Below are 22481 nucleotides of genomic sequence, written 5' to 3' on the forward strand. Positions count from 1 at the left end.
CTGTGCTCGCAGGTGGACCTGCCCCATGTGAAGTGCAAAGACCAGGAGCCACAGCCCTTGGGAGAGAGCAAGGAGCATCAGCGGTGGGAAGAGAACTGCAAGGAGGAAGCTGGTGGAGGGCCAGCTAGGTGAGGAAGATCCCAGCCCCATGGGTCCACACGGGCCCCTGGGTCCCTCTCATTCACCATTTTCTTCCCCAAGGCTCTGCCAGTGTCTGCTTCTTTTTTTTTTTTTCCCCCCTCCTAACACAGCATCTTGCTTTGTCACCGTGCAGCGGCATGATCACGGCTCACTGCAACCTCCACCTCCCAGACTCAAGTGATCCTCCCACCTCAGCCTCTGAAATAGCTCGGACTAGAGGCGTGCCAGAATGTCTGGCTAATTTATTAAAATATATTGGCTGGGCACAGTGGTTCACGTCTATAATCCCGACAATTTGGGAGGCCGAGGCAGGGTGGATCACCTGAGGTCAGGAGTTTGAGACCAGCCTGACAAACATGGAGAAACCCCATCTCTACTAAAAATACAAAATTAGCCGGGCATGGTGGCACATGCCTGTAATCCTAGCTAAGGCTGAGGCAGGAGAACTGCTTGAACCCGGGAGGCGGAGGTTGCACTGAGCCAAGATCGCGCCACTGCACTCCCTGGACAAAAAGAGTGAAACTCTGTCTCAAAAAAAAAAAAAAAAAAAGCCAGGAGTGGTGGCTCACACCTGTAATCCCAGCATTTTGGGAGGTCGAGGCGGGTGGATCAAGAGGTCAGGTGGTTGAGACCATCCTAACACAGTGAAACCCCATCTCTACTAAAAATACAAAAAATTAGCTGGGCGTGGTGGCAGACGCCTGTAGTCCCAGCTACTCGGGAGACTGAGGCAGGAGAATGGCATGAACCCGGGAGGCAGAGGTTGCAGTGAGCCGAGATGGTGCCACTGCACTCCATACTGGGCAACAGTGCGAGACTCCATCTCAAAAAAAAAAAAAAAAAAGAGATGGAGAACATCCTGGCCAACATGATGAAACCCCGCCTCTGCTAAAACTACAAAAATTAGCTGGGTATGGTGGCACACACCTGTAGTCCCAGCTACTCGGGAGGCTGAGGCAGGAGAATCGCTTGAACCCCAGAGGCAGAGGTTGCAGTGAGCCGAGATCATGCCATTGCATTCCAGCCTGGCGACAGAGTGAGACTTCATCTCAAAAAAAAAAAAAAAAAAAAAAACAAAATTTTGTAGGCCAGGCACGGTGGCTCATGCCTGTAATCCCAGCACTTTGGGAGGCCGAGGCAGGCAGATCATGAGGTCAGGAGTTTAAGACCAGCCTGGCCAATATGGTGAAACCTTGTGTCTACAAAAATTAGCCAGGCATGGTGACAGATGCCTGTAATCCCAGCTACTCAGGAGGCTGAGGCAGGAGAATTGCTTTAACCTAGGAGGCGGAGATTGCAGTGAGCCAAGATTGTGCCACTGCATTCCAGCCTGGGTGACAGAGCAAGACTCGTCTCAAAAAATATATATATATATATATTTACAATAAATATAAATATATATATATTTAGTAGAGGCTGGATGCAGTGGCTCATGCCTGTAATCCCAGCACTTTGGGAGGCTGGCGCTGGCAGATAACTTGAGGTCAGGATTTCGAGACCAGCCTGACCCACATGGTGAAATTCTGTCTCTACTGAAAATACAAAAATCAGCCAGGCGTGGTGGTGCACACATGTCGTCCTAGCTACTCAGGAGGCCAAGACAGGAGGATCCCTTGAGCCCAGGAGTTTGAGACCAACCTGGGCAACAGAGGGAGATACATCTCTCCAAAAAGAAATAAAAGAAAGAAATCAGCACGGTGTGGTTGCATACACCTGTGGTCCTAGCTACTTGGAAGGCTGAGGTGGGAGGACCACTTGAGCCTGGAAGGTCGAGGCTGCAGTGAGACATGATTGCTTCACTGCACTGGAAAAGCAAGACCCTGTCTCAAAAATAAATAAGTAAATAATGTCATTTCAACTGGTGGCAAGTAAGTGGAATGAAGAAACAAAATATAGTAAGGAGCAAGTAGAGTTACAGGAACCTTAGAGCAGTTAGAGAACTCTGAAGAAGTCACATGAGAAGGGGCCAGCCAGGAGGCATTCTGGGCTCAAAACTTCCACGAAGAGGGGGCCCCAACTATGAAGTCCCTAAGGTAGGAATAAGCTTGATGTGTTCTCAAAAGAGCAAGAAGGCTGATGTTGGCCGGGCGCGGTGGCTCACACCTGTAATCCCAGCACTTTAGGAGGCCGAGGTGGGTGGATCACAAGGTCAGGAGTTTGAGACCAGCCTGGCCAACATGGTGAAACACTGTCTCTACTAAAAATACAAAAAATTAGCCGGGCGTGGTGGCGTGTGCCTGTAATCCCAGCTACTCCGGAGGCTGAGGCAGGAGAATTGCTTGAACCTGGGAGGCAGAGGTTGCAGTGAGCCAAGATCGCACCACTGCACTGTAGCCTGGGCAACAGAGCCTGACCCTGTCTCGGGGAAAGAGGCTGATATGGCAGGTATTGTAATTGGTAGCAGGGACACCCCTGTCCTCCAGACAGACATGCTCATACCCTCCTGGTGTTTGCATCTGACTAAGCACCAACACGGAACAGATCATGGTGCCGGGAGACCTTTCCCCTTTGGGCAGCCAGACTGGAACGTGGAGCCAGGGAAGGTGTCCTTGTAAAAGAGATGTTGAAGCAGAAGGTGTGGGCTGGGCGGGGAAGGAGGAGTTGAGAGAAGAGCTTGTGCAAAGTCCCTGCTTGTGGCATTCGGGGAGCTGAAGGAAGGCCAGTGTGGCTGGGCAAGCAAGTGGGGTATAAGGGTGAGGGCAAGGTGAGGGCTGCAGAAGGGGCCAGGTCATGAGGCATTTTGTGGGCTACAGACTTTTATCCTAGAGGGTTTTTCGGTAACAGCTTTCAGATATAATTCACATACCATCCGGTTCACCTCTTTTTTTTTTTTTTCCGAGACGGAGACTCGCTCTGTCGCACAGGCTGGAGTGCAGTGGTGTGATCTTGGCTCACTGAAACCTCCCCCTCCTGGATTCAAGCAATTCTGCCTCAGCCTCCCGAGTAGCTGGGACTACAGGCATGCACCACCACGCCTGGCTTTTTTTTTTTTTTTTTTTTTTTTTTTGGTAGAGACAGACTTTCACCATGTTAGCCAGGATGGTCTCAATCTCCTGACCTCGTGATCTGCCCACCTTGGCCTCCCAAAGTGCTGAGATTATAGGCATGAGCCACCGCGCCCGACTTACCTCCTTGAAGTGTATGATTTGATTGCTTTTGGTATATTCAGAGCTGGACAACCATTCTCATAGTCAACTTTAAAACATCTTCATCACTCCAGGCTGGGTATGGTGGCCTCCCAAAGTGCTGGGATTACAGGCATGAGCCACTGCATCTGGACTTCCATCTTTCCAATGGCTGAATAATATTCCACATGAGTCTACCGCATTTTGTTGATCCATTCATCTGCTGATAGTCATTCAGGTGGTTTTCACTTTTTGGCTGTTATGAGCAGCACTGCTATGAAATCTATTTAGAAAAGTTTGCGTGTGGACAGATGATTTCATTTCTCCTGGGCATACTTATACCTAGGAAGGGAACTGCTGGCTCACAGAAGTGATATGCTCAGGTTCCAGTTATAAAAAGATACAGCTGCAGGCCGGGCATGGTGGCTCACACCTGTAATCCCAGCACTTTGGGAGTTCGAGGTAGATGGATCACCTGAGGTCAGGAATTCAAGACCAGCCTGGCCAACATGGCAAAACCCCGTCTCTACCAAAAATACAAAATTAGCCAGGCATGGTGGTGCATGCCTGTAATCTCAGCTACTTGGGAGGGTGAGGCAGGAGAATCACTTGAACCCGGGAGGCGGAGGTTGCACTGAGCCAAGATTGCGCCACTGCACTCCAGCCTGGGCAACAAGAGCGAAACTCTGTCTCAAAAAATAATATTAATTTAAAAAATGGCTGCTTTGTAGAGAATGGCTGGGAGGGAGAATGTGTGAATGTAGGGAGGCCTAGTGAGAGGCTTCTGTGGGGGCGTGGCCTTTAGCAGGGCAGGTGGAGGGAGTGCCTCCTACCGTGAGGCACAGGAAGGGGATGAGGGAGGATGTTTCCCGGCCATGACGTGCTGGAGCGAGCTCTTACCGGCTTGCAAGAGTCGATTCTACACATCTCTTCCCAACTTGGCATTTAGCGTCTTGTCTTCATGTTGGTAGCCTGAAGTTGGTTATGGTGGGAGGCTCTGCACCACAGAAACTGGCAAACGCTATGAATCAGGGCTTTCCCCCCATCACACAGCCAGTTGCTAAATGCTTACCAGCACATCACTGTTGCCGGCTTTCCAGCTTGTGGTGGTTTCCAGTAGGTGGTGGCTTCTCTGGCAGAGACAAGAACACGAGTTCCGTGTTGTCCTTGTTTTTTTTTTTTTTTTGAGACGGAGTCTCGCTCTGTCGCCAGGGCTGGAGTGCAGTGGCCAGATCTCAGCTCACTGCAAGCTCCGCCTCCCGGGTTCACACCATTCTCCTGCCTCAGCCTCCCGAGTAGCTGGGACTACAGGCGCCCGCCACCTCGCCCGGCTAGTTTTCTGTATTTTTTAGTAGAGACGGGGTTTCACCGTGTTAGCCAGGATGGTCTCGATCTCCCGACCTCGTGATCCGCCCGTCTCGGCCTCCCAAAGTGCTGGGATTACAGGCTTGAGCCACCGCGCCCGGCCTTGTCCTTGTTTTTCTGAGCCATTTTAGGTGGCCAGGGACATCCACCTGTCCAAGATACAGTTGAACTTTCTGACCCGGAACTCGGGATGGGGCGAGGGGCTGGAGATGGTGCTGCAGGAGTCACTGTTTTCAGCAGCGGCTGTGGAATGAATGAGCTCACCTGGGGAAGGAGTGAGAGGAGAGTCAGGACAGGGCCCTTAGGACTCTAGGCAGAAAGCAGTCAGCTTCCCTCACCTGGCACATTCCTCTGCTGGAAAGCAAGCCACGGGTGTGAAATGGTTTCTAGTGTGTGCTATCAATTGGAGACCAAAAAAAAGGGAAGCAATGGTTGAAGTCATTTGTTTGCTAATACCTTACTGCAGAATAGCATGTTTAGACCAGGATCTGTGTAGTGAAAAGACAGACTGCTGCAAATCATTAGAGACTTCAAGGAGCTCCACGGGAACTCTGGGCCAAAAAACAGATGGATTAAAACCAGTGCAGAGGCCAGTTAATAGATCCAGCAGCAGATACTCAGCAACATGATTAAAATGTTAACACGTTTCCAGAGAGAAAAGGAGAGGTTGAGGAACTGGCTCATCAGCTCCCATTCAAACCTTCCCCCTTCCTGGCTGTACTTCAGCAAAACATTGTTTTGCCTAAGCGCCAGAGATTCTGTTGTGTTCCCCCCTTGAATGTTTGATTAGCTTGCCTCCTCTCCCGGGACTGCCACCCGCGGTGGTCATAAGTGGCTGGCGGATTGTTTACTTGTATATCTGTTAGAGGCCACGGAGGGAGGGCCCCGCCAGCGGGCAGTTCTGGCTCATTCGCCTGCCAATCACAGCTTTACCTGGAGCGAACAGATGGTCTCTTCGCTTAGACCCATTTCCTCAGCAGCTCCTGGGCCCCCTGCCAGCGTGGGCCCTGCTTGGGAACTATGTCCTAATCCTCGCAGCCAAATTAGGGACTTCTTAGAAGGACAGACCATAATAGATGAACGAAGCGCTGTGTTCACAGCCCCCAGCCCACTGCCCAATGCGGGCGCAGGCCATGCACACCCAACGTGCTGTGTAGGGCTGACTTGCATTTTCTGGCCTCGGTCCAGGGTTCGGCAACAGAAGCCAGCCTAGGAACCGGGAAAGCCAGCAGAGAGGACACCGCGCATTTTGTTTATTAAAGTTAATTGGTGAATGCAGGCCCAGGGAAGCCTATGATTCATTAGCATCCTGATTAATATGCAGCTGCTGAGTATTAAGAAAAATGAAATCGAAAGGGATAAATCCCCAAAGGAGAGGTTGGAAAAATAAAGAAGCTCTCAGCAGACGTCTGATGCAGGCCTTTGTCCTACCATGAAACTTGAATTAGCTGAATTCAAGTGATTTTTTTTTAACTGTTTGCTTAGCTGCCATGAAAACCAGTTCCAGCCTCATCCCTTGAGCCTTAGAAAGGAGCAGCTCTGAACCATTAACAGCTCAAGCAGGTTGTGAACAATCACACACAAATAAACACCTGGTGCTCTCATTGATGTTAATTTTAAGGTCTGAAACTGTTGAGAGCATCCAGGAGAGGTCGAGATAACAAGGCAAACCCCGTAGGAGGAGGTGTGGGAGCCCCAGTGTCAGTGCTGCATTCATTTAGATATTCAGCAAACTGATGAAGCCTTTGGGGTGCTGCAAAACAAATGAGTAGGGTGTAGTCTGCACCCTCAAGGTGTCATGCACTAGAGGGGACTGATGTTCATAAACTGTGGCAGCTTTGTGACCAGCAAGGCCAAGGGGTAGTGGGGGTAGAGAAGCAAAATTCCAGATGTTCCATTTTGAAGGAGGCAGGAAGGGAAAGTCATTCCAGGCAAAGGCTGACATGTTTGGGGAAATTGTGGAAGGTCCCCAATTGCTGCAGATGAAGGGACTGTAGAAAACAGTAAGGCTAGATTGTGCTTGGTGGCTCACGCCTGTAATCCCAACACTTTGGGAGGCCAAGGCGGGCGGATCACGAGGTCAGGAGTTCGAGACCAGCCTGGCCAACGTGGTGAAACCCCGTCTCTACTAAAAATACAAAAATTAGCTGGGTGCAGCGGCAGGTACCTGTAATCCTAGCTACTTGGGAGGCTGAGGCAGGAGAATTGCTTGAACCCAGGAGGCAGAGGTTGCAGTGAGCTGAGATCATGCCACTGTACTTAAGCCTGGGTGACAGAGCAAGACTCTGTCTTGAAAAAAAAAAAGAAAGAAAACTAAGCCTGTGCTGGGCACGGTGGCTCACACCTGTAATCTCAGCAATTTGGGAAGCGAAGGCAGGCGGATCAACTGAGGTCAGGAGTTCCAGACCAGCCTGGCCAACATGGTGAAACCCCATGGGCATGATGGCAGGTGCCTGTAATCCCAGCTACTCATCAGGCTGAGATGGGAAAACTGCTTGAAATCGGGAGATGGTGGTTGCAGTGAGCTGAGATCGCGCCACTGCACTCCAGCCTGGGCAGCGGAATGAGAACTTGTCTCAAAAAAAAAAAAACAAAAGGCAAAAATTAGCCAGGCATGGTTGTCAGGCACCTGTAATCCCAGCTACGGGAGGCTGAGGTGGGAGAATTGCTTGAACCCAGGAGGCAGAGGCTGCAGTAAGCTGAGATCATGCCACTGCACTCTAGCCTGAGTGACAGAGTGAGACCCTTCTCAAAAAAAAAAGAAAGAAAGAAAGAAAAAGAAAAAAAACCCATTAAGGCTGGAAGAGAGGGTGGATGCCAGGGCCCTGGAAGGCCTTGTATGCTGTGCAAAGGAATTTAGACTTGATCTTGTGGCTGGAGGGGGACAGTTTTAGGCTGACAAACAGGGGTAGGAAATCAGATTATAGTGTAGAAGGTCACTAGAGGCTGACCCGCAGCTCACACTTGTAATCTCAGCGCTTTGGGAGGCTAAGGCAGGAGAATTGCTTGAACCCGGGAGTTGGAGGTTGCAGTGACCTGAGATCGCTCCACTGCACTCTATCCTGGGCGACAAAGCAAGACTCTGTCTCAAAAATAAACAAAAAGGCTGGGCGCGGTGATTCACGCCTGTAATTCCAGCACTTTGGGAGGCTGAGGCGGGCGTACCACCTGAGGTCGGGAGTTCAAGACCAGCCTGACCAACATGGAGAAACCCCATCTCTACTAAAAATACAAAATTAGCTGAGTGTGATGGTGCATCCCTGTAATCCCAGCTACTTGGGAGACTGAGGCAGGAGAATCGCTTGAACCTGGGAGCTGAGATTGCGCCATTGTGCTCTAGCCTGGGCAACAAGAGTGAAACTCCCTCTGAAAAAAAAAAATTAAATTAAATTAAAAAAATAAAAATAAGGCCGGGCGCGGTGGCTCACGCCTGTAATCCCAGCACTTTGGGAGGCCGAGGCGGGCGGATCATGAGGTCAGGAGATCGAGACCATCCTGGCTAACACGGTGAAACCCCGTCTCTACTAAAAATACAAAAATAAAATTAGCCGGGCATGGTGGCAGGCGCCTGTAGTCCCAGCTACTCGGGAGGCTGAGGCAGGAGAATGGCCTGAACCCAGGAAGCAGAGCTTGCAGTGAGCCGAGATTGCGCCACTGCACTGCAGCCTGGGCGACAGAGCGAGACTCTGTCTCAAATAAATAAATAAATAAACAAATAAATAAATATTAGAAAAGGGGCCAGGCGCGGTGACTCAAGCCTGTAATCCCAGCACTTTGGGAGGCCGAGACGGGCAGATCACGAGGTCAGGAGATCGAGACCATCCTGGCTAACACGGTGAAACCCCGTCTCTACTAAAAAAATACAAAAAACTAGCCGGGCGAGGTGGCGGGCGCCTGTAGTCCCAGCTACTCGGGAGGCTGAGGCAGGAGAATGGCGTAAACCCGGGAGGCGGAGCTTGTAGTGAGCTGAGATCCGGCCACTGCACTCCAGCCTGGGCGACAGAGCAAGACTCCGTCTCAAAAAAAAAAAAAAAAAAAAAAGGTAGAAATGAAAGGATTTTGAGACAGGATGCGGAGGGACACAGAGAAGCCGGACTCTAGGCTTGCTGCTAAGTTTTGGGCTTGGGAACCAGGTGGCTTTTTATGTCATTCACTAAGGGAAGATGAAATTGGGTTGCCAGGGAGATGACGCTTTTGGTTGTGCAAATGCAGAGTTTCAGATGCCTTTGAGACAGCCATGTGGGGAGACTGGGAGGTTTCATATATTCTTGGGAGCTCAGGTGAGAGGCATGGGCTGGGATGATAGAATCTAGATGATAGAATCCGAAGTGTGGATGGTAATGGAAAGTACTTGCAAGTCATTTATTTATTAGCAGCACATTTATTGCTTCTCTCATGAGGAGTAGGTACTGAAGATACAAAGACGAAGGAATGAGACATGGCCCTGGCCCTTCAGGAGACTACAGGGGGAGGCCAAGGTGTAGACAGTGATGCCGTAGGTGCTGTGTGCACTGAATCCAGCCAAGGAACACTTTCCGGAGGAGACAGGACGTAGGTGGGAAAGGGGTCCCATGCTACGGGAATGAATGCCTTTGGAGAGTAACAGCCTGTGCATTGTGGAATGCTGGCTGGGATATTAGCTGCAGGGGCCAGCAGGGAGGAGGCATGGAGGCCTCACTGCAGAGCAAGTGTGTGATTGAGGGTGTCTGGGAAGAAGACAGCAGAGGCCCAAGCACAGACCCCTGGGATACCACATGTCAGGAGTAGCAGGGAAGGGTGGTCAGCAGTGCTGGCTGCTGCCAAGAGGTCAGCATGTTGGTCTGAGATGTCTACCGCTGTAACCACATGGTCACGGGGACTGGTAGGAGCTGTTTCATTTGAGAACCGGGGGAGGAACCTGATTGCAATGGACTGAAAAGTGAATGGAGGGTAAGAAAATAAGCCCAGGATGGCTGGGCGTGGTGGCTCATGCCTGTAATCTCAGCACTTTAGGAGGCTGAGGCAGGTGGATCACGAGGTCAGTGAGCCGAGATCACGTCACTGCACTCCAGCCTGAGCAACAGAGCGAGACTCCATCTCAAAATAAAAAAAAAAAAAAAAGAAAAAGAAAAGGAAAGAAGCCCAGGGTGAGACCCCCTCTCTCTTAAAAAAAAAAAAAAAAAAGGCTGTGCGCGGTGGCTCACGCCTGTAATCCCAGCACTTTGGGAGGCTGAGGATCATGAGGTCAGGAGATCAAGACCATCCTGGCTAACACGATGAAACCCCGTCTCTACTAAAAATAAAAAATACTAGCCAGGCATGGTGGTGGGCGCCTGTAGTCCCAGCTACTCGGGAGGCTGAGGCAGGAGAATGGCGTGAACCTGGGAGGCAGAGTTTGCAGTGAGCCGAGATCGCGCCACTGCACTCCAGCCTGGGTGACAGAGCAAAACTCCATCTCAAAAAAAGCCCAGAAAGTGTAAGCAGCTCCTTCTAGAACCCTGGCCTTGATGGGGAGGAAAGAGGGAGGTGGTTGGCTGGGGGAGACTGGGTGGGGAGGGAGGGGTGTATTTGTGTGTTGTGGTTTTGTTTGTTTGAAACAGGGTCACCCTCTGTCGCCCAGGCTGGAGTGCAGTGGCGTCATATCACCTAGGCTCCAGTGCAGTGCCATGATCAAGCTCACTGTAGCCTCCACCTGCTGGGCTCAAGTGATCCTCTCGCTTCAGCCTCCTAAGTAGCTGGGACTACAAGTGCACGCCACCACACCCAGCTAATTTTTGTGTTTTTCGTAGAGATGGGGTTTTGCCATCTTGCCCAGGCTGGTCTCAAAACCCTGAGCTCACGATTCACCTGCCTTAGCCCCTCAAAGTGCTGCTATTACAGGCATGAGCCCACTGTGCCTGGTTCAGATAGCTGAGAATTATTTTTCTTTATTTTATTTTATATTTTTGAGACGGAGTCTTGCTCTGTTGCCCAGGCTGGTGTGCAGTGCCACAATCTCGGCTCACTGCAACCTCTGCCTCCCAGGTTCAAGCGATCCTGCCTCAGCACGCCTAGTAGCTGGGATTACAGACATATGCCACCATGCCCGGGTAATTTTTGTATTTTTAGGAGAGATGGGGTTTCACCATGTTGGCCAGGCTGGTCTCAAACTCCTGACCTCAGGTGATCCACCCGCCTTGGCCTCCAAAAATGCTGGGATTACAGGCGTGAGCCACCATGTCTGGCCAAGATTTATTTTTCTAAGTAGTCAGTAACCTACTTGTGGACACAGCTGACTTTAAGGTTTTGTGTGACCTGCTGCATTCAGGAACTGCTCTGTCCACACCTACAAGGCTTGGCCTTTCAGAGCTGGAGGACCTCAGAGGGCGATGAGGAAATGTAAGATCCAGGAGGGGAGTGGCGCCTGAGTGCCTTAGTAGGAAGCAGGCTACCAGCTGGGAAGTCAGGCCTAGTGGGTACAAAGCCCTGCTCTACCATAGACTGTCCTCCACCTTGAGGACACTTAGTCTACTCTAAGCCCATGTACTCAGCCATAAGGTAAAGAGAACAGCAGACGACCCAAGTGTGGTGGTGAGGCTGCACCAAGACAAGGCATGTGGCTTAGCTCAGTGCCGGGAACACGGCTGAGGAAATATTAGCTGTGACTCAAAGGAGCAGCTCTACCTGGCCAGAACCGCTAACTGATCAGACATCAAACAGGTCAAATAAACCAGAGAATCAGAAGAAGAAAAAATATGTCTTAATTTAAAATACCAATGGGGGCTGGGCGCGGTGGCTCAAGCCTGTAATCCCAGCACTTTGGGAGGCCGAGATGGGCAGATCACGAGGTCAGGAGATCGAGACCATCCTGACGAGAAACCCCGTCTCTACTAAAAAATACAAAAAAACTAGCTGGGCGAGGTGGCGGGCGCCTGTAGTCCCAGCTACTTGGGAGGCTGAGGCAGGAGAATGGTGTAAACCTGGGGGGGCGGAGTTTGCAGTGAGCTGAGATCCGGCCATTGCACTCCAGCCTGGGCGACAGAGCGAGACTCCGTCTCAAAAAAAAAAAAAAAAAAAAAAAATACCAATGGGTTGCCTTATCAGATCACAGTATAAACTTCATTCACAATGCATTACCCACAATTTTCAGTTCTGTTTTAATTTATTTTAATTTAATTTAATTTATTTTTGAGATGAAGTCTTGCTCTGTCGCCCAGGCTAGAGTGCAGTGGCACGATCTTGGCTCACGGCAGCCTCTGCCTCCAGGGTTCAAGCGATTCAACTACCTCAGCCTCCCGAGTAGCTGGGATTACAGATGCCCGCCACTGTGCCCGTCTAATTTTTTGTATTTTTAGTAGAGATGGGGTTTTTACCATCTTGGCCAGGCTGGTCTCGAACTCCTGACCTTGTGATTCACCCACTTCAGCCTCCCAAAGTGCTGGGATTACAGGCTTGAGCCATCGCACCTGGCCCCAGTTCTGTTTTTAAAGCAGAGAACAAAACCTTGGCAGAGCAATCTATATGCAGAATTTTTCTAGATTTTTATGATCTTTGCTTCAATTTTAGTCATCTCCCCCATACCCAACCGAACGAAGTTCCATTTTATTACATTGAATATTATGAAGTTACATAACATTACATATTACTGAACATTTTTCATTCTGTTTAGCTTTTTAGACAGCTGTCACTCTTCTGCCACTATTTCACTGGTTAACACAATATTTGAATTACATCATTAGTTACAAGTACAGCATGGAACCAACAACTTTTTGCGTGTGTGCGCATTTCTTTAAATGCTCTTTAAATATAATTCAACAGGTATTTACCTCACCTGGTGGGAGCAAGGAGGTGCAGGTACACTGTAGTCCCAGGCGGTGAACATCACCCAGTAGGTTGGGAAAGGGATGCAGCAGGTTAGTGACAGGAAGGTCACTTAAGAAAGCATCAGGCTGGGTGTGGTCGCTCACGCCTGTAATCCCAGCACTTTGGGAGGCCGAGGTAGGAGGATCACTTGAGGTCAGGAGTTTGAGACCAGCCTGGCCAACATGGTGAAACCCCATCTCTACTAAAAGTACAAAAATTAGCTGGGTGTGATGGTGTGCACCTGTAGTCCCAGCTACTCGGGAGGCTGAGGCAGGAGAATCGCTTGAACCCAGGAGGCGGAGGTTGCAGGAGATTGCTGATTACATCAGTCAGGCACAGTGGCTCATGCCTGTAATCCCAACATTTTGGGAGGCCAGAAGTTTGAGAGCAGCCTGAACAACATAGTGAAGCCCAGTCTCTATTTAAAAATTTTAAAAATTAGCTCTGCATGGTAGCACGTGCTTGTAGTCCCACCTATTCAGGAGGCTGAGGTGGGAGGATCACTGGAGCCTGGGACGTTGACACTGCAGTGAGCTATGATTGTGCCACTGCACTCCAGCCTGGGCAACAGAGCAAGACCTGTCTCTATAAAACAAAGAAAGTAAAGTATTGATACTATTATTGGTATTCGAAAGAAGCGAGTTGGTGTCATAAAATAACAGTGGGCTTTGGGGTCAGACAGACCTCCTTGGTCTGGAACCTTGTGCATATTTAGTCATGCCTCTTGGTCTGTTTTCTCAGCTATAAAATGCGGTGCCATTCTCATCGTTCAGGGCATGTGTGTGAATGGAATAACCTAGGAAGCATGCCTCGTATCACCCATGGAAGGCAACAATGTGGGTCCTCTCCCACCATGTAGCTCTCTCAGATCAGCTGGTCTTGGAAGAGTTTGGTGCTGATCTCAGCGTCCTGTACTTTTTTTTTTTTGAGATGGAGTCTCACTCTGTCACCCAGGCTGGAGTGCAGTGGCGTGATCTTGGCTCACTGCAACTTCACCTCCTGGTTTCAAGTGATTCTCCTGCCTCAGCCTCCCAAGTAGCTGGGACTACAGGTATGTGCCACCGTGCCTGGCTAATTTTTTGTTGTTTTTTTTTAGTAGAGACGAGGTTTCACCATGTTGCCAGGCTGGTCTCGAACTCCTGACCTTGTGATCCGCCCACCTCAGCCTACAAAGTGCTGAGATTACAGGCGTGAGCGACCGCACCCGGCCGCATCCTGTACTCTGTGAAGTCAGGTTTCTTGCCCTTGTGTCGCCATCTCCAGTGCCAGTTGCCAGCTGACAGTGCTGGAAGGGAAGTCGGGACTCTACTTCTCCTCTCTGGACTCAAGCATCGACATCCTGCAGAAGAGAGCCCAGGAGCTGATCGAAAACATCAATGAGAGCCGGCAAAAGGACCACGCACTCATGACCAACTTCAGGAACAGCCTGAAGACCAAGGTGACAGACTTCACCCAGTGAGAGGGGGGATTCCTTATGCAAAAGGGGAGGGAATGAACCACCGATGAATGTCTGTTGTACACCAGGCACGGCGCTAGACCATTCATACACAACACAGGCACTCCTCCACGTATGATGGGGCTACATCCCAATAATCCCATTGCAAGTTGAAAATGCTATAAGTGAAAAATGTAGTAAGTTGAACTGTAGTAAGTTGGGGACCATCTGTATCTCAGTTTACCCTTAGAATAGTCCTACAGTGAAGAGATTGGACCCATTTTATAGATAAGGCTTGGAAATGAATGATTTGCCTGATGAGACCGCCAGGCTGAAGGAGCGGGGCATTGGATACCCTCCTGTCTCCAACACCCAGCCCTCTTACTTCACACAAGGTCAAGCAGCCATGGGAGTAGGGGGTCAAGGCATAACTTGCATTGTCACAACCATATGTCTGGCAGAAGCCATCGAATGGTCTGTGATGGGGGAGTGGAGGTTCTTTAACATGCCTGGGGCTTACGTCTTGCAAAAGCTGGTGTGATGTTCAGGTCTTACATGAACGGTTGCGCCTGATGCCTCTTCAGAATATATAATGGGGGGACCAGGCGCAGTGGCTCATGACTGTAATCCCAGCACTTTGGAAGGCCGAGGCAGGTGGATCACTTGAGGCCAGGAGTTAAGAGACCAGGTTGGCCAACATGGTGAAACCACATCTCTACTAAAAATAGAAAAATTGGCTCGGTGTAGTCACTCTGCACTGCAGCCTGGGCCAGAGAGCAAGATTTTGTCTCAAAAATAAATAAATAGGGGCCAGGTACGGTGGTTCACGCCTGTAATCCCAGCACTTTGGGAAGCTGAGGTGGGGGGATCACAAGGTCAGGAGATGGAGACCATCCTGGCCAACATGGTGAAACCCTGTCTCTACTAAAAATACAAAAATTAGCTGGGCCTGGTGGTGCGTGCCTGTAGTCCCAGCTACTTGGGAGGATGAGGCAGGAGAATTGCTTGAACCTGGGAGGTGGAGGTTGAAGTGAGCCAAGATTGCGCCACTGCACTCCAGCCTGGTGACAGAGTGAGATTCCATCTCAAAAAAAAAAAAAGAAAGAAAAGAAAAAGGAGACCGCTTCTTTCTTTCTGGTTTTCTCTTTCTTTTTTTTTTGAGACAGTCTTGCTCTGTTGCACAAGCTGGAGTAGTGGCACGATCTTGGCTCTCTGTCTCAAAAAAAAATTAGCCAGGCATGGTAGCACATGCCTATAGTTCCAGCAAACAAACAAACAAAAAATACATAATGGGTCATGTGATTGGAAGAGCTTGCTGATTCTAGGTGTCTTGATGACAGATTGACTTTATTTTCTTTTTTCTTTTTTTTTTTTGAGACAAGTCTTGCTGTTGTCCAGGCTGCAGTGCAGTGGTGGAATCATAGGTCACTGCAATCTTGATCTCCTGGGCTCAAGCAATCCTCTCACCTCAGCCTCTTGAGTAGCTTGAGACTATAGGCATGCAACATCAAGCCCGGCTCACTTTTTTTATTGTATTGTATTGTTGTGTGTGTTGTGTTGTATTGTTGTGTTGTGTTGTATTGATTTATAGTTTTAGAGGTGGTGTCTCACTCTATCGCCCAGGCTTAGAGAGCAGTGGCACGATCATAGCTCACTGGAGCCTCAAACTCCTGGGCTCAAGTGATCCTCCCACCTCTGCCTCTTAAGTAGCTGGGTGTGCACCCACCTTGCTCAGCTAATTTTCTTTAAAAATTTTTTTGGGGCTGGGCGCGGTGGCTCAAGCCTGTAATCCCAGCACTTTGGGAGGCCGAGACGGGCGGATCACGAGGTCAGGAGATCGAGACCATCCTGGCTAACACGGTGAAACCCCGTCTCTACTAAAAATACAAAAACTAGCCGGGCGAAGTGGCGGGCGCCTGTAGTCCCAGCTACTCGGGAGGCTGAGGCAGGAGAATGGCGTAAACTCGGGAGGCGGAGCTTGCAGTGAGCTGAGATCTGGCCACTGCACTCCAGTCCGGGCGACAGAGCGAGACTCCGCCTCAAAAAAAAAAAAAGAAAAAAAAAAAAAATTTTTTTGGCCGCGCGCGGTGGCTCAAGCCTGTAATCCCAGCACTTCGGGAGGCTGAGACGGGCGGATCACGAGGTCAGGAGATCGAGACCATCCTGGCTAACATGGTGAAACCCCGTCTCTACTAAAAAATACAAAAAAAACTAGCCGGGCGAGGTGGTGGGCGCCTGTAGTCCCAGCTACTCGGGAGGCTGAGGCAGGAGAATGGCGTAAACCCGGGAGGCGGAGCTTGCAGTGAGCTGAGATCTGGCCACTGCACTCCAGCCTGGGTGACAGAGCGAGACTCCGTCTCAAAAAAAAAAAAAAAATTTTTTTTGTAGAGTTGGAATCTTGCTATGTTACCCAGGCTGGTCTTGAACTCCTCACCCCGCTGCCTTGGCCTCTAGTAGAAAAGACACAAAAACATTATTTATTTATTTATTTATTTATTTATTTATTTATTTATTTATTTGATACACCACCCAGAGGCCACTTTGTTGGATGCCTCTTCTATTCTGTGTACTTTCTTCCTAACCTGGCTGAGCTTGTCCTGTACAGTTGTGACATGCATCCCTAGGTGACACTGTCATCGTCTGAACATCATAGAGTGAATTTACACAAACCTAGATGGTATAGTCTACTACACACCTAGGCTACGTGGAAGAGCCTATTGCTCCTAAGCTACAAACCTGCACACAGCATGTTATCTGTTACCATACTGAATACTGTAGGCACTTATAACACAATGGTAAGTATTTGTGTATCTAAATATATCTAATCACAGAAAAGGTACAGTAAAAATATGGCATTATACTCTTATGGGCCATCATTGTATATACAGTCTGACATTGACAAAATGTCAATATGCAGCACATGACTGTATATACTTTTGCCTGTTAAAAAAATTTAACAGGCCAGGTGCAGTGGCTCATGCCTGTAATCTCAGCACTTTAGGAGGCCGAGGGGGTGGATCACCTAAGGTCAGGAGTTCGAGACCAGCCTGGCTAACATGGTGAAACCCTATTTCTACTAAAAATACAAAAACTTAACAGGGCGTGGTGGCGCTTGCCTATAATCCCAGCTACTCGGGAGGCTGAGGCAGCAGAATGGCTTGAACCCAGGAGGCGGAGGTTGCAGTGAGCCGAGATCATGCCATTGAACTCCAGCTTAGGCAACAAGAGCGAAACTCCGCCTCAAGAAAACAAAACAAAACAAAAAAATTTAACATATAGGCAATCTGACCCCCAGTCACTGCACTGGGTTTTAGTTTTTAGTGTTTTTCTTTTCTTTTTTTGAGGTAGGGTCACTCAGGCTGGAGTGCATTAGTGTGATCATGACTCACTGTAGCCTCCAACTCCTGGGCTCAACTGATCCTCCTGCCTCAGCCTTCCGAGTAGCTGGGACTGCAGATGTGCGTCACCTATGCCTTGCTAATTTTTTTTTTTTTTTTTGAGATGGAGTTTCACTCTTGTTGCCCAGGTTGGAGTGTGATGGCATCATCTTGGCTTACTGCAACCTCCACCTCCCCAGTTCAAGCAATTCTCCTGCCTCAGCCTCCCGAGTAGCTGAAATTACAGGGTCACACTACCATGCCCAACTAGTTTTTATATTTTTTTTATTTTTATTTTTATTTATTTATTTTTTTGAGATGGAGTCTTGCTCTGTCGCCCGGGCTGGAGTGCAGTGGCTGGATCTCAGCTCACTGCAAGCTCCGCCTCCCGGGTTTACGCCATTCTCCTGCCTCAGCCTCCGGAGTAGCTGGGACTACAGGCACCTGCCACCTCGCCCGGCTAGTTTTTTGTATTTTTATTAGAGATGGGGTTTCACCATGTTAGCCAGGATGGTCTCGATCTCCTGACCTTGTGATCTGCCCGTCTTGGCCTTCCAAAGTGCTGGGATTACAGGCTTGAGCCACCGCGCCTGGCCTAGTTTTTATATTTTTAATAGAGATGGGTTTTCACTATGTTGGCCAGGCTGGTTTTGAACTCCTGGCCTCAAGTAATCCACCCACCTCGGCCTACCAAAGTGCTGGAATTACAGGCATGAGCCACCATGCCCGGCCTATTTTGCCATTTTCTTTCTTTTTTTTTTTTTTGAGACGGAGTTTCACTCTCGTCCAGGCTGGAGTGCAGTGGTAGAATCTCGGCTCACTGCAACCTCCACCTCCTGGGTTGAAGTGATTCTCCTGCCTCAGCCTCCCGAGTAGCTGGGATTACAGGCATGTGCCACCATGCCCAGCTAATTTTTGTATTTTTAGTAGAGACGAGGTTTCACCACGTTGGCCAGGCTGGTCTTAAATTCCTAACCTCAAGTGATCCACCCGCCTCTGCCTCCCAAAGTGCTGGGATTATAGGCGTGAGCCACCGTGCCCAGCCTATTTTGCCATTTTCATAAGATAAATTACAGAAATCTAAGAAACCCACTTAACACATATGTCTTGTGATACCTCTTGTTTGATTTTCTAAGAACACATCTTATTCTTTAAAAGGTTTCGGATCTGACAGAGAAATTAGAGGAGAGGATCTATCAGATTTATAATGACCACAACAAGATCATCCAGGAAAAGCTCCAAGAGTTCACCCAGAAAATGGCAAAGATCAGCCATTTGGAGACAGAGCTCAAACAAGTCTGCCACAGCGTGGAAACTGTGTACAAAGACCTGTGTCTCCAGCCTGAGGTATGAGGAAATTCACATGGGGGGCGCTGCCTGAGGAAGAGGACAAGGATGGCCTAGCCAAGAGTAAATGTGAACAGAAACCAGGCACCCAGCACTGACCCCACCAGGCCACAGTCGCTGCAAAGCCCCTGGTGCACTTACCGTCTTGTTTGTGGTCCCCTATAACATGGTGTGTCTGAGCTGAGAAGCCAAACCTTTGTCATGTCCCACTGTTGTATGAGCAGCTCTGTGGTGACAGAAAGGACAAAGTCCCCTGCACCCCTGCCACTCAGAAATCATCCCCTCTGCCCACAGCCCTGAGCCCTGCAGCCCTGGCACAGCCTGTCACTGCTAACCTGGGTTTCTTTTTCACACCAGAGCCTAAGACTCAGACGGGGGCCAGATCACTCTAGGGGGAAGTCCCCACCACGTCCCAGCGACTCACAGCCCCCAGACGTGTTCGTTTCTTCTGTGGCTGAAACTACTTCTCAGGTGGTTACCAGTAAACTGGCCCGACACCGTGGGGTCAGATGTGCAGTTCTTTATTTTCCTCTCCCTCACTCTGCTCCAACACCCAGCATAAGGCACTACCCCCAGATGGGAGGGACGGAGGGCACACTGTGAACTCGGTGTGAGGGGGTTGGCTGGAGCAGATGGAGTTGCTTCAATGTCACTCTCCTCTCAAGAAAAGCTGCTATTTCAGGGTAAATGGAGTCTGTTCTCATCCATGGTTAAAAGTGGATTGAGATGCTCCACAGAGAATTCCATCTTCTTTTTAAGGAACACATCCGAACGACTTCAAAGGGAAATTTTGATATTTAAAAATCAGTGTCTCTCACTTCCCACGCCATCCGCCACCTCCCTTTCTAAGCTCAGAGCATGGCGCTCCTGCGGTCCAGCCAGGCATCTCTCCAGAAAGGGGCTTCAGAGTTTTGGGCCCCTGATGGGGCAGGCTCACTTGCTGGCCGTGAATGCCTGGATTCCCGTGATAGCTCTCCCAAGGATCAGGGCGTGAATGTCATGTGTACCTGGACAAGATTAATACAGAGTTGGTTTGGAGTCTTCACGGCTCACAACTTCCTTTAAAATGAATTTTCTTTTTTTTTTTTCTTTTTTTTTTTTTTTGAGATGGAGTCTCGCTCTGTCGCCCAGGCTGGAGTGCAGTGGCCGGATCTCAGCTCACTGCAAGCTCCGCCTCCCGGGTTCACACCATTCTCCTGCCTCAGCCTCCCGAGTAGCCGGGACTACAGGCACCCGCCACCTTGCCTGGCTAATTTTTTGTATATTTTAGTAGAGACGGGGTTTCACCGGGTTAGCCAGGATGGTCTTGATCTCCTGACCTCGTGATCCACTCGTCTCGGCCTCCCAAAGTGCTGGGATTACAGGCTTGAGCCACCGCGCCCAGCCTTAAAATGAATTTTCATGTCCCCCCAGGCCACTGCTTCAGAAGAACAGACCCACAGAGGTGGTGAATGCTGACAGCTGCCGGGAGACTCACGCCTTAGTGACAGCCTCCAGAAGACTGTGAGGCCACCATTTGGGCCACACTGAGAAATTGTTTTTCATGGTTCTATAATGCATCTTGGCAGGAAAAAAACCAAAAACCCAAAGCTCCTCGTGCTGAACTCCCAAAATGTAGCAAGTCCAGCCCCTGCCACGGGCCCAGCCTTCATGCTCCCCATCCTTGGCAAGTTCTCCTCACCCCCAGGCCCACAGTGTATTAAATGTTTGATTTTCAACCTGGCCACGCTTCCTTGCTGCAGAGGCTAAAAGCACCCCTAAGATCCAGGGAAACACAGCAGGCCCTTTCTTACCCTTGGGAGGGACGGGAGGGACAGCACATCGGAAAAGCAGTCACTTGCCTCAGCTGACCTCTGCCCACCTGAAGCCACCTCTCCCAGAGAAGAGGTAGCTTCTGCCACACCTCACGCCCTGGTGTCTCATCCTTTGCTCCTCCCTAGCTCCATGGAGCAGAAGGCAAGATTGTAGCCTCCTTTTTAGAGCCCATTCTGTTTACTTCCTAAAGTACAAACCTATGTTTTTTTGTTTTGTTTTTGAGACGGAGTCTCGTTCTGTTGCCCAGGCTGGAGTGCAGTGGTGCGATCTTGGCTCACTGCAAGCTCCGCCTCCCGGATTCACGCCCTTCTCCTGCCTCAGCCTCCCGAGAAGCTGGGACTACAGGTGTCCACCACCACGCCGGCTAATTTTTTGTATTTTTAGCAGACGGGGTTTCACCGTGTTAGCCAGGATGGTCTCGATCTCCTGACCTCATGATCTGCCTGCCTCGGCCTCCCAAAGTGCTGGGATTACAGGCGTGAGCCACCGCGCCCGGCCTTTGTTTCTGTTCTTTTTCAGACAGTCTCACTCTGTCACCCAGGCTGGAGTGCAGTTGCACAGTGATCACTGCTCATTATAACTTCTAACTCCTGAGCTCAAGCAATCCTCCCACCTTAGCCTCCAAAGTGCTGGGATTACAGGTGTGAGCCACTGCGCCCAGCCTGTAAAGCAGCAAATCTGACTTATGCCATCTCTGCATAAAGCTGTCTCACGGCGCCCTCTGCTTGTCCTCAGGGTCATTCTCACACTTGTAGGATCCCCCCACCTGCCAGCTGCCAGCTAGAGACAAGATCTGGGGCTGTGGCTCAGGGAAGGCACCTCTCCTGCATTTGCTGTCCTCTCTGTCTGGAAGCCTCTCTGCTGGGGGGGGGTCCTCATACCTCCCTCTGTTTCTGCATAGTGCACACTGGGTTTGCACTTTTTTTTTTTTTTTTTTTTGAGACGGAGTCTCGCTCTGTCACCTAGGCTGGAGTGCAGTGGCCGGATCTCGGCTCACTGCAAGCTCCGCCTCCCCGGTTCACGCCATTCTCCTGCCTCAGCCTCCCGAGTAGCTGGGACTACAGGCGCCCGCCACCTCACCCGGCTAATTTTTTTGTATTCTTAGTAGAGACGGGGTTTCACCGTGTTAGCCAGGATGGTCTTGATCTCCTGACCTCGTGATCCGCCCGCCTCGGGCTCCCAAAGTGCTGGGATTACGGGCGTGAGCCACCACGCCCGGCCACACTTTTTTTTTTTTAAGTATCTTTTTCCACATCTGTCTTCCCACCAAGCAAGGGGTTCTGGGCCGCCATGTAAATCACCATCAGTTGCAGGGTGCAAACACCGTCATCTGAAGATGACTTTTGTCTCTTAACATAAATGGAGTGTTGAGTCCTGCGTGTAGCTTCGCTCACATCAACCAGCCTGCTAGGAGTTGGGCCTCACCCCTGGGCTGCCTTGGGAGCTTACCTGTCTCAGGAACATTCCTCATCCCCAGCATGTGGGAGAAAGAGCTGGGAGCCCCTTGCAAGGCATGATGGGGCCTCCATGTGGTGCATGAAGCACTTCACTTCCACAGTCCCCGTGTAAGCAACTCCAGATGAGGGACAGAGGGGTGAGGCTCGCCCCAGGTCACACTGTCACTTAGTGATAGGTGGAGTCAGACTCAGGCCTGTCCCCGTACCACCTCGCTATACCCCCTCCTCAGACACTGAGGCTGCAGTGAGCCCTCTGAGGTCCAGCTCCCACCTTCGTAGGTGTTCACAGCCTCCAAGTTCATGGCGTGCCGGATCACGTGATACTCGTCAGAAATCCCATTTCCCCCCAGCATGTCTCGGGCCTGGCGGGCGATGTCCAGGGCTTTCCCACAGTTATTCCTCTTCAGCAGAGAGACCATCTCGGGGGCAGCCCTGGGAGCGGCACATGAGGGTAACAAGGACTGGGGATCCTGGCATCCGGATGCCCCAAGCAAACCTAGCCCGGGGTGGGGATTCCCTGAGGCAGCCAAGCTCCCAGTGAGGGACCAGTGGGGCTGTCCTCAGCCCAGCCCATCAAAGACAAGAGGGAGAGCAGAAG

The 22481-nt window shown here is 50.2% G+C and overlaps 2 protein-coding genes across 6 annotated transcripts in view; one reads left to right on the forward strand and one right to left on the reverse strand.

Moving 5' to 3' along the window:
• On the forward strand, positions 1–19241 carry SYCE2 (synaptonemal complex central element protein 2). The gene is made up of 4 exons (XM_030936406.1): positions 1–128; positions 13716–13890; positions 18423–18611; positions 18969–19241. Exons 2-4 carry the CDS (start codon positions 13858–13860, stop codon positions 19212–19214), a joined length of 468 nt encoding a protein of 155 aa, XP_030792266.1. The 5' UTR covers positions 1–128; positions 13716–13857; the 3' UTR covers positions 19215–19241.
• The window catches only part of GCDH (glutaryl-CoA dehydrogenase), a 10140-nt gene continuing 6745 nt past the window's right edge, over positions 19087–22481 (reverse strand). For 4 of the 5 annotated variants that reach the window (XM_010361625.2, XM_030936404.1, XM_030936403.1 and 1 more), the window contains 2 exons: positions 22155–22315; positions 19117–19618 (listed from right to left, as the gene is read on the reverse strand). In XM_010361625.2, the coding sequence (XP_010359927.1) occupies positions 19545–19618; positions 22155–22315 (235 nt within the window). In that variant the 3' untranslated portion in view covers positions 19117–19544. Of the gene's footprint in view, positions 19619–22154; positions 22316–22481 lie in introns of all 5 variants that reach the window. The other variant, XM_010361624.2, reaches the window with a different exon arrangement.

Source organism: Rhinopithecus roxellana, chromosome 8 (genome assembly GCF_007565055.1).
Source record: "Rhinopithecus roxellana isolate Shanxi Qingling chromosome 8, ASM756505v1, whole genome shotgun sequence".
NCBI lineage: Eukaryota > Metazoa > Chordata > Mammalia > Primates > Cercopithecidae > Rhinopithecus > Rhinopithecus roxellana.